The sequence below is a fragment of the Bufo bufo genome, chromosome 3 (genome assembly GCF_905171765.1).
Source record: "Bufo bufo chromosome 3, aBufBuf1.1, whole genome shotgun sequence".
Classification (NCBI taxonomy): Eukaryota; Metazoa; Chordata; class Amphibia; order Anura; family Bufonidae; genus Bufo; species Bufo bufo.
In genome coordinates this window covers 121,331,414-121,343,835 of record NC_053391.1, presented here as the reverse complement: position 1 = coordinate 121,343,835, position 12,422 = coordinate 121,331,414, and the positions used below count along the sequence as shown (strand labels likewise).

Sequence of the window (12,422 nt, the reverse complement as noted above, 5' to 3'; positions counted from 1 at the left end):
ACTTTTTTTTTTACAGTTTATTTAATAACTATTTCCCCCCTTAGGGGTAGAACCTGGGATCTTTTAATCCCTTGTCCTATTCACCCTAATAGATCTCTATTAGAGTGAATAGGACCTCACACTCTCCCTGCTGTCCTGTGCTCTGTGCACACAGCAGCAGGGAGCTGACCATGGCAGCAAGGGATTCAGTCACGTCCTGCCTGCCATGGTAACCGATCAGAGGCCCAGGATTACACTGCTGGGGCTCCGATCAGAACTGCCACTGCCACTAATGTGGCCACCACCAACGATTTTAATACTGCAGAGGGGGCGGAGGGCGCACTGCGCCACTAATGATAATTAACGTTTAATATACAATTACAGCCGGCGGCAGAAGCACATTGCCGGCACCCGACCTCTGACAGGGCACTGCCGTCAGTGACAGTTAACCCCTCAGGTGCAGAACCTGAGGGGTTAATTGCCACGGATAACAGCATCCTGTCAGAAGCAGGGTATCAGCAATGTGTTTCTGCTGCGGAACAAGATCCTGCCGGTTCTTCAGTACACGGCGAAACCTGGCCTCCTCACATCACTGTGCGGCAGGCCATTACAAGGACTGTCTTCCGCTTCATCTGGGGCTCCAAAATGGACAGAGTAAAATGGATGGTCATGTACAAAGAGCCCCACAAGGGTGGGAAAGGAGTTCCAGACATCACCACTCTGATGCGGGCGGCCTTTATGTGGGACAGCATCCGCAGGACTCTGACAGCGAAAGACGATGGCTCGGCAGGCCGGTCCATGTCCCGGTTCTTTCTCCTGCCTCTCTGGAGGAGGCTGGATTGGGACAAGTGGGACAGCTTCTACCCCTACAACTGGGATATCCCCTGGTATTACCAGGACCTTTTCAAGTTTGTAAGGGAACACCAGCTGGAGGGACTGAAGCCCAACTTGTGGAAACCAAAGACTATCCACAAGCTGATCCGAGCAAAGGACTTAATGGAGTCTATTCCAGGGCCCCCTGCTGTCACTGCTGAAACTGTTTGGAAGAACGTGGCTTCTAGCAGGTTAACCAATGGTAACAAAGACCTGGCATGGATGGCCATTCAGGGAGGCCTGTCCCTGAGAACTTTCATGCATGCCCGTGGACTATGCAACACCAGGTACTGCCCCAGGTGCCCTTTCCAGGAAAAAACACCTTTGCACCTCTTTTGGCAGTGCACGTTTGCACAGGCCCTGTTGGAGGCCCTAGAAAATAAACTCATAGACATTATTCCCAGGAGCAGCCTGAAGCACACCGCCATGCTTTACGGACAATTTCATGGGACCCATTCGGTTGAGGCTATCCAGGAGGCCTGGCGCCTTATTAACTGTTTTAAGGACGCTGTGTGGCTTGCCAGGAAATGCCTATAGATGAACTGGGAGAGGATGTCCGTCCAGGACTGCTTCAGGCTGGTTCTCAGCCTGCTTAGAGACTGCTCCATCATGGATGCTCTGGATGTCGATGAAGAAGAGGATTAAAACCCCCTCTCCTTTTCTCTTCTCCCCCCAGTGTGTCGATCTTTCAATAAAGCTTCGGGCCTGTGACTCTCCTCCCATTCCTCACGCCCCCACCCAATTCCCCTACCACTTCTCTGACGCCTATTGATTGATCTGTGATGTTAAAATGCTAGTGTGGTGCTGTGTGGTGTATGGCACAGAATCTGTGCCTGTGCTGTGCTCTACGCCCATGGGCAAATTGTTTTCTGTGTAAGTATTTATTGTACTGAGTTTTAGCCTGCGTTGCGTCGCAGTATAATGTATGTTTTGTATTGATGACTAATTTCTAATAAAAGCTATTTTCAATCCTCTCGGTGGGTGCCCACCCAAAGCGGGGAGCTACTGTTGTGTCCAACTCCAGATGGATGGGAACACTCCAAAATTGTCTTTGCCATTTTATGTCATTTTGCATTATTTATTGTATTTCCCTTTGTCAATGCTGTTAAATTCCCATTTTAGGCTGGTTCAATGCACTACACATATCCACCTCTAGGTGGCACTGTAACACCATTTATATAGGTCAGACACAGGAAGTTAGAGAGAGATTAGAGGTGAGGAGTTAGGAGGAGAAGAGGCAGACTTGGCTCTGTTCTTCTGGGCCTAGCCCAGGGAGTGAAGCTACTTCAACCTTTGTAGTTGAAGACTAGGACTTATTGATCTTTTAATGTAATACCTATTCCAGGGACCCTTTCAGGATTAAGAGAACAATTGCTGTATCTTGCGCAAACTTTTCAAAGAATGGAGCAGAGAATTTGCCTGCCATGAGGGAGACCCACCTTGGGTTGCTGAATTACTGAATATTCCTGAATTGCAGAATAGAACTTACAGAGGATCCAAACTTTTACTGAAAGGCTGAGTTAACTGAGCAAGATCAGGAATCAAGTAAGATCATCATTACTATACAGTTTAGCTAGAACCTACATACACCACCTCACTGAGCCTGTTATTGGGATTTACAGCTTTACCATCTGTATTTATGACAAAGTGCTTCTATTGGATGATACTCTTAACAAATCAAGCGCATCTCGACCTGTCCTGTGCCAGAAACTGAAGTCTATGCAAGCTACAGACTGCAGTAGACTTCAGCTATAACTTCCGCCACTTTCTGGCGAAAGTTATAGTAAATGCGGTGGAGCTAAGCAACGCCCCTTTTTGCTCGACACTTGAGGAAAGTACCGAGAACCTCAAAAAGTTGCAAATTATGGTACACACATGCTCTGCTCCATAATATGCAACTTTTTTTTACGTCACAATTGTGGTGTAAAAGAATTGATGAATGTCCCCCATTGTGTTTGCTTTTGCTTTTATATCCTATCAGGGACTCCATAAATGTCCAAGCTGGAAATACCCCATCAAGCACCAGATCATTTTATATTATAATGAATTCTTTTTTTAGAACTATATTTATAGTTTATAAAGCTTACAGACAAATGGTAATTTACAGTACATTTTATTTTTCAGTGCATTAAAAAAAATTAGGTCCATCATATGTGTGGATTGCACTTGGGTGTCAAACCAAAATCATAAAAAACACAAATAAAACAAACCTCAGTGTTAATATATAGACATTAACTGAAATTCAAGAAATTGGAGCAAACAAGATACAAAGTTTAAACAGAAAAGATAATGAAGATTACATTTACTTTGCTGCACACCGGTTTTCATAAGAAGACAGCTCTTAGGCTGGCAGGATAAAATCATCATGAGATATAATTTAATAATTATGCCCTGGAAATGAAAAAAGGGCCCCAGTGTAGAAAATTCAACATATTGGATATAACATTATTGTTTCATACCTATCAGCAATGAAACATATAATAGAGAAAAAATACCATTATAACATACAACAGCGTTCTCGTTAACAAAAGAGCCAAGCTCACTATTGTGGCAAATACCAATGACATAAGCAATAAGGTATACAAATATGAGGAGCATGGACTTATTGTTGTTCCACCTCATGCTGGGGGATTGAAAAACTTGATTTAAAAACACAGCAATGTAAAATGAAAAAACTTATGATACCTGTTATTGCAAAGAATCATATACTGTCTAAAAAATACTGAAACAAAACCCCAAAACAATTAAATGGAGCAAAGAATTATAAATAAGATGAAGGCTAATGAATGAGTAAAGTGTTATCAAATATAGCACCATAGTATAATGTAGTATTTTCACAGAAAAAGCAATTATATAAAATCAGTACAAAAATATGATTATTATTACATATCATTTGCCCAGATATCTCCTAGAGCCCATATCATGTCACATTTGCATGATGATCCCATGATGAGGTTAAGGGGGTTGAAAAGTGTTGAGAAAAATAGGTGAGGCTTAGCGGGAGAGGGCAGACCCAACAAGTTTTATGACAAATTTATTTCGTTTTCCAAGCTAGAAAATGGAACAAAAACGTGTGCTGAGTGCCATACTAAACACTGCCTATGGTCAAGAGTGGCGCTGTTTTTGAGAAATAAAGTAGGATCTTTTGTAATTTGGTTCATCCCTCTTTAAATGAGTCGATTTATCAGGGTCACTCACAGGGGAGGGTGCCTTCTCAAGACCCTCCTCCTGGTAAGCATGCTCACAATGTTTCTGGTAAGCGTAAACTTCATTGCTAGATGAAAATTGTTCTATTCTTTATTGATTCATATGGCACAATTATATTAATGTCACTTTTAGGTATCCACATTAGGTATAAGAAGCAGGAAAGGGATTTATTATGAACTATTGTGCACAATGAATTAGTCTACTTCTACTTTGAAGTAAACAGGTTTTTTGATTCTGATGGCTTCTCCTCAGGACTGGTCATCAATATCTGATTGGTCACGGTCCAACTCCCATCACTCCCACCTGTCATCTGTCACCGGAGCACCGCCGCCTCCTCACAGCTTACCAACCACAGTGCTGTACATTATATAGCTACTGCGCTAGGCATTACAGCTCAGGCCCATTCACTTGAACAGGACTGAACGACCGGTGAATGTGACTCCACTGGCCTAAGGAGAGGCCGCAGCGGTGGAGGTGCTAGGAGTCAAACTCTTACCAATCATTTCCTGAGGATAGGTCATCAATATCAAAATTGCAGACAAACCCTTTATAGATAATTTGACTTCCAATGTAAGAAAATTATAAACCCCTCTAATATTATCAAAGAACATTATGCCACCTCATATTTGGAGTTGGGGTTGCAAATGGCCAACAAGATAATATTGCACCTTTTTCATGAATACAAGACATAGCAATTTATCAAAATTATATATATCTATCAAAAAACAGACATGTAAAGAAAAACCTTCCTCGATAAAGGCAGTAATAGGAGTAATTGTCTTAGATACCTGCCTAAGACCAAAGCTATGTGTTCTGCCTCTCTTTGTAAAGCATCTCACAGGAGAATATGGAACCCACAGATGTTTTGTAAGACAGACTGCAAAATGGTGGTGGCTCCATACAAAAATAATAATAAAAAAAGACCCACATAGCTTAAAAGAAATAACCACCTTAAAACTATTGCAATTTCTGTACTGAGCACACCACACCAGTAATTCATGATATGGCAAATTCTTTTTAGTCTTTTTACTATAACCAGCATGGTCTCTTTCTCACTGTTAGTATTTGTTCAGTATTTAGCATCAGTGTTTAGTCAGTATTTGTAAGCCAAAACCAGGAGTGGAACCTATAGAGAAAAGGTATATTAGAAATATTTGTGCCCTTTCAGTATTTTGGACCAACTAGTTTTGGTTTACAAATTCGGATGCAAAAATTCTTACTAAATACTGACAGTGTGAAAGCGGTCTATACCTGAGCTTGTAGTTAGGTTTATATCAAAACTGCAATATAAATTCAGCATTTGAACCTTAGTGACAGAATATGCCCTCCTTTTCTTTGGAAGCCCCATCGTAGAGATACCTATTTGACATTGGTGGCATATTCTCAGATGACACAAACCTTTTAAAAGAGTGAAATTACGTGGAACATTTTTTTTTGGTAAAAATCGGTATAATGGACATGGTTATGAAATATTTAGGTTGGCAACCCTGGGCCCTATAGTAGCTGCATGGGCCACGTCTATGGTGTATAAACACATAAGGCCAGATTTATCATGACTCTGACAGCTCACTCCACTTTCACATATGGCTAAAGTCAGTTTTAGCCAAGTCAGATTTATGATCGCCCCTTTAAGACTGTAATAAATGGGGTTTGACGGTAGCAGTTTATCCGTCAGTAAGCAGCTTTACAAAAGTCGCACGTCCTTACGAAAAAGTTGCATGTTTTTATGAAAAAGTCGCATGTTCTATTAAAAAGTCTCATAAGATATGCATGGTTCTCACTGGAGTGAAATTGCGCATTGTTTTGCGACTATTTTGCGACTTTTTAAATAGTCCCAATAGTAAATCTGTCTAGAGATTCATTTACATAAGAAAACACGCCCATTTTCAGAAAACTGGCAAGCATAGTGAAGAGCAGAAAAAAGTCGCAAATTTGTGCGCAGTTTTAGTGTTTGAGCATTTTTTTGCGACTTTTTCCCTCCATTATTCTGACTTGAGCTAATGATAAATCTGGCCCATAGAATCAACTTAAAGGGGTTTTCCCATTTGAGCTAGAATATGCCCCCATTGCCTGATAGGTGCGGGTCCCACCTCTGGAACCCGCACGTACACCAAGAACGGAGCCCCAAAAGTTGTGGAGGCGCACTGCGCATGCACAGGTGCCCTCCATTAATTTCTATGGGGCCGCCGAAAATAGCCGAACACTGGCTCGGATATTTCAGTCGGTCCCATAGAAATGAATGGGAGCAGTGGCTGCACAAGCATGGTGCGCTACCATTCACTACTATTGAGAGAGCTCTTTGTGGTGGGGTCCTTCGGCCACCACCTTCCCTGCTCCGTTCTCGGTGTAGGTGCCATTCCCAGAGGTGGGACCCACACCTATCACACAATGGGGGCATATCCTAGCGATATGTCCGCATGGTCTCAAATGCGAATACCCCTTTAAATCATATTTTCAATATACGTAGACTCCTTGTCTGTAGGCACACTTAATGTTATAGGCACCTGCAATGTAAAACGTGCCAAGAATCAGCCTCACCTTTGATGTATTATCATATTACCTTCACTGATTAAGAAATAATGACTGTATTTTTAGGTAGGTGCAACAATTTCTTCTTGCTTGATGAAAGTACTACTGATCTCAAAGTGCACTACCTCTCCTTATCATATGGCCTTACTAGTATTCCAAACACAGTGAGCTTAGATGTCTTTATGCAATCTTTAAACATTGAGTCTCTGAACATTGACTTTCTATGGTCTAAGTGAAAAAATGACTTTAAAGTAAATATTCCCTTTTAACACCAAAATTAGAAAAATGATGCGTTGATTGATTTTTCATATCATATTCTTACAGTGGTCACAGGTCGATCTTTCTGATTCAGAAAAAATCTGCCATAGATTTCTATGATAACCTGCCTCTCTCCATCCACCACTAGACGGCATTTAGTGCACCACAGGTTTGGAGCTCTGTATCAGAAAAAAACAAAGCTCAGATCACTATAAACGATAAATTAAGAATTAATCAACTCTGAATTTTTAACACATTTAGGCTGAAAACACAAAATGATATTCAAAGGTAGAAATTCCCTTTTAGTATGATGTGTATATATATATATATATATATATATATATACAACCTACTATAATATATATATATATATATATATATATATATATATATATATATAAATATATACTGTATTGAGTTTTTGGTGAAATGCATATAGTGGTCTTTTGTATTGTACTGTATGTGCAATACAATATTGATTAGGAGAAAACTGCTTTGCAAAAATTAAAGGGGTTTTCTGGGACCCCAATTTTTTTTCCTGAAGGTCAGGAATGTACTACAATAAAGCCTTATTCACCCGCACAGCCCCTGGTCCTAGCACTCTTTTTTTCCACCACTACAAGGATGAAGTCGCCGTCTACATGATTGCTGCAGCCAGTCTTAGGGGTCATAGGAGTGAGTATGTCATCCACTCCAGTGACTACCCCAGATGACTGCTGAGACCAGTGATTGGCTCAGTAGTCAGTAATTTCACTGCGACATCATTGGAAACAAAGGCCGCCAACACTGTTTCAGCGGGAGAATGAGTAGGTGAATAAGGCTTTTTTTTTTTTTATTCCCTCCCTTTATCAACCGGTTTTAAGGTTCCAGAATACCCCTTTAACAGTAGATTATAATCCAAAATAAGTATATGTGCATGAAAAATTCCATACATAATTTGTGAATATGCAACAGTATGAGTATTTCCAAGCTAATGTTTTCAAATTTTAATATAATAAATGCTCATTTTGTCATTGAGCTGTTGAAGAAATGATGTCTGGAACTGTCCAGGGTCCGTATTGTTCTTATCTTGATGACATACAACATACATTAAAATGACTATATCTGATTTATAAGATAAGAATACCCAAAATGTGGCTTGGGACTTTGGGCCTTAAGTCATAATTTATATGTTACAAAGCAAACAGTGGATGGAAACTGATACATTTGTGTAATTTGCTAAATAGCTGTGCAAGAAATATTGTCTCTACACATAATTTGCAATTGGAACATTGATTCATACTCTAATTAAGACTTGCGGTACATGAAGTATCTGGTTCCCATTATAATTTCTTGCAGTGACATGCCATAACATTTGTAAAGCTCTCTCCATTCATCTTTCTGTGGTAAGCTGCCTGGAGATTTCAGATTTCACAAGACAAAGAGGTCCATGTTATTGTCAGTTCTGACTTGATTCACTGTCGTCCAGCAGTGATGAAAAGATGTCCAACGTCTGATATCTCTGTTGCTGCTCATGTTTCTGTTTGATATTTTTGGAAGTAATAGAAGCCAAAATGTCCTGACCAGAGCCTGGCTCCACAAATGAAAGTGGATCTGGGGAAAGAGGGGAACATTTATGTAAGTCTACGTTCACATCTCCCAGAACAGAATACCAGATTACACATTGGAGATCTGAATGTAGACTAAGAAAATACTGGATGTTTTGAAAGAATTTCATAAGAAAGTAATGTTTGTAAGAGAACTTTAGTTATAAGACTCCACTCACACTTAGTTATTGCCTAAACCTCAGAGATATATGTCAAAACATTTAGAGGGATCATTCCATTTGGGACATTTATGCCATATCATTGTCATATAATTGTTTGATAGCTGAGATTTTTTTGGGACCCGCTCCTATCTAAAGAATGAAGACTTAAAGTGAATGGAAAGTCCACTCCACATGCGTTGCATACTCACAATTCATTGCTATAGGACTCACAAAAATAACCATGCAATTGAAGCACGCTCAGTTATTTTCAGAAGTCTCATAGCTGTGAATGGAGAGCAGGCCGCTCTTCCTTTCACGCATATGAGACTTGCAAAAATAGCTGAGCCAGTACTTGGCTATTATGCAGAAATCCCATAACAACGAAAGGCTCCATTATTGAGATAGCGCCGGGTCCAAGAAGCGGGAGACACATTTATCGGATATTTATGGTATATTCTGTTAATATGACATTCATTTTATAGATCGGAATGCCCCTTTAACAAGTGGTTCTGATAATCATTCTGTATATGATATACTCACCATGTATTCCAATCATGTGCTCCAAAATTAACACCCTCTCTGCTAAAATTTTTAAAGCTTCTCTCAGCTGCTGGACAGACTCTCCCTATAAAAGAAATTCCTTCTGTTACTTTGCAATCAATGAGGAGAAAATAAGACCAAAACAGCATCTCTTATAGAGGGAGCAGGGATGTCCTTAATTTAAACTGTGTTCACACTTGAATATGCGGTGCTGTTGGGGTTTCTGCAAAGCATTCTAGTATTTTAGACAAGAGAAACTCACTATTGCCATTACAAATATTGGAACCTGGGTGCAACCCTGACATAGCCCATTAACGTCAATGGTGTCTGTCATATATGCCATAAATGTCAAATGGCTCCCACCTCTGGTACCAGCTCCTATCTCACTTAAGAACATGGTCTTGAAGTGACTGGACATGCACGGTACACTCTCTATTCACTGCTATGGGACCTCTATAAATAACTGAATAAGCGCGCATGACTATTTTCATAGCAGTGAATTGAGAGCAAGCCACAGAAGGACTGCCACTTCTCTTTTCGCCAATATGAGACTTCTGAAAATAGCTGCTCCAACGCTCAGCTATTTTCAGAAGTCCCATAGTAGTGAATGGAGGGTGGTTGCCTACTATTCACTTCAGGGTCCTGTTCTGGAGATAGAAGACCCACACCTGTCTGACATTTGTGGCACACCCTATTGACATGCCATACATATTCAAATATCCCTTTAAGTCAATAGGATCCTATGGATAGATATGGCATATACGCTGAAAGTTTTTCCAGTGCGGATGCCAAATGTGCTCTCTATATCCAGTGTGTAAGAATCTTAATTCTGCTATATACCGGTATAGTATTGCAGAATAACATGAAAAATATTGTAAAAGGCAGGAACTATCAACATTAATACATATTGGGAGAAGTAGCCGTAATTAAAACAGATCAAAATTTTCTGGCCAGCTGCTTTGAAAATCTGGCTGAAGTACTGTACATGTCCCCTGGTAGGTTGTGAGTTGTTCACATGATGCTCACATTCAATCTTTCGAAGCCACTTTTGGCAAGTATAGAGTGTAAAATGTAATAATTCCTGTTATTAGGGGTGAGCGAATCGAGCTTCGGATCCAAAGTTGATTCCTTCAAGAACTTTATTTTAATGCTGTACGGAGACCTGTCTCTGTACAGAATTACAATGTAGGTGCTACTGTACTGAGGTACCAGCCGGTATCGAAGCTGACTTCGGATTCCTGTTTTAAAATTTTTTAGTATTTGAATCAAACCCCGATGTTATTTACTGAAGTCTTGCATGACTTCGGACTTAACGAATTTTGCCTCACTGACGCACATACATTTTAATTCTGTACGGAGGCCTCCGTACAGCATTAAAACAAAAGTTTTTGAACAATTCGACTTCAGATCTTTAGTCCGAAGCTTGATTCGCTCACCCCCAACTGTGATACAGCCTGGGCCCTTCCTAACATTTGTAAGTAACTAAATTAAAATATTCATTTCAAAATTGTTAATATTGAGGCCTAAATACATATGTACAATATAGGAGAGCTGGTGAATTCTGCTTCTTTTGTAGTTACATTGATCACTCCATGGGAAAAAGGTATGCAAATTAGCTCTTAACAAGCTCTAATGCTACCAGATATAAGATAGTCAACATTCAACCTTTTTAGATGCCTTGAGACATGACTCGGAAATTAAAAAAGCCAGCATCTCATCTGCATTGACTTATAGGATAGCTACCTTACATCTGATAGCATTAGAGGCAGAGTTTGTTAATACTTCATTTGCATACCTTCTTCCAAGAATTCCAGAGGAGCATTGTCTGGCTTATAAGACTCCTCACACCATTTAAGGCTCTCTCCATAAGGAGATATTGTATTTCTGAAATCCTGACCTAGACCTCTAGCCCAGTACTCTCTTCTCTGATGAGGGGAAATCACCCCTGTTAATGTAACTGACTCCATCTTGTCTTTAAACAAACTTTCCCAAACTGCTTAAGGACATTCCAATATAAGGTGTGGGACGGGGGTGGTGGGCTACAAGACTTGCTTTGGTTTCCAAGGGCTAAGGCTAGGCAGACCCTGTCCACACATTCCAGCATAACCTGCTCTGTCTTGACATGAGGCTATCATGCCCTGTTATCTATAATCTGATTGGTCAGTGTCCTATACCATAAACCTTTGATTGGCTTTGTGTTTGTGTCTTTGTGTATAAATAAACACTGAGGATGTCCCCCGCTGGTGAATCGCTTCAACCTCGACAACTTTATTTTTAGTAGAGGAAGCTACTCTAACACCCCAAAACAGCTGTCTACAGATGAGTTGCTGGCTAAATTATTATCCAAGTCATGTTTCAAAGCCTCCTAAGATGTCAATCATTGACTTATAGGATAGCTACTTTACTACTGGTGGCATTAGAGGCAGAGCTTGTTAAGAGCTGATTTGCATACATTCTTTCCAGAATTCTAGAGGAGTGTTGCCTGGCCTATAAGTCTCCTCATGATGTCTAAGGCACTCTCCATAAGGAGATATTGCATTCCCCAAATCCTAGACACTCCATGAGAATTTTTTTCGTATCACATTTTGTAGGCCCTAAGATAACAGTAGCATTGCACACTTGTGAATCTCTTTGTGATGATATTTATCTGTCAATATATGGCACTACATATAGAAACTAAAATTAAATAAAGCTTTGATTTCCAAGATTCCACTTCTAGATCTGATCATTAAAAAACATTAATCTCTTTTGTCCACTACATATTTTTCCATGACACACTGTGATCATTAACCTAAACAGTTTTTTCTCCCTTCCAAGGCTGGCTCAACACTGTATCCCCATTCCCTCATGATGCGCCAAAGCAGTCAAATGTGGTAAGTAACACATGTAGATTTTGATGAGGATTAAGATTTGGTGAAGAAACACACAAAAATCTTCACAGACATTCGTGTAAAATTCCTGTGTGCAGGTAGCCTTAAAGGGGTTACCTGGGAAATGATAATGGTGACCTAACCTCAGGATAGGTAACCATTAACACATCAACAGGGGTCCAAGTCCCGGCGTCCCCACCAATTAGCTTTTTCAGGGAACTGGAGCTGTGTTGAGTGATGCAGGCTCCCGGCAGCTATCCAAGGTCAACGCCGTACATCGTATAGTGGCAGTGCTTGATATTGCAGATCAGCCTCATTGACTTGAATAGGGCTGGGCTGCAACTAGGCCATGTGACCGATGTACAGTGATGTCACTGGCCTAGGAAGAGGTTGCAGCGCTCATGGCCTCTTCTAACAGC

At 40.4% G+C, this 12,422-nt stretch overlaps 1 protein-coding gene across 2 annotated transcripts in view; it reads right to left on the bottom strand.

The window, feature by feature from the left end:
* Positions 1 to 6,959: 6,959 nt before the first annotated feature.
* The window catches only part of COL26A1 (collagen type XXVI alpha 1 chain), a 452,146-nt gene continuing 446,683 nt past the window's right edge, over positions 6,960 to 12,422 (bottom strand). For both annotated transcript variants that reach the window (XM_040423518.1, XM_040423519.1), the window contains exons 14-15: positions 9,134 to 9,218; positions 6,960 to 8,439 (exon numbers count right to left, since the gene is read on the bottom strand). In XM_040423518.1, the coding sequence (XP_040279452.1) occupies positions 8,285 to 8,439; positions 9,134 to 9,218 (240 nt within the window). In that variant the 3' untranslated portion in view covers positions 6,960 to 8,284. The remainder of the gene's footprint in view (positions 8,440 to 9,133; positions 9,219 to 12,422) is intronic.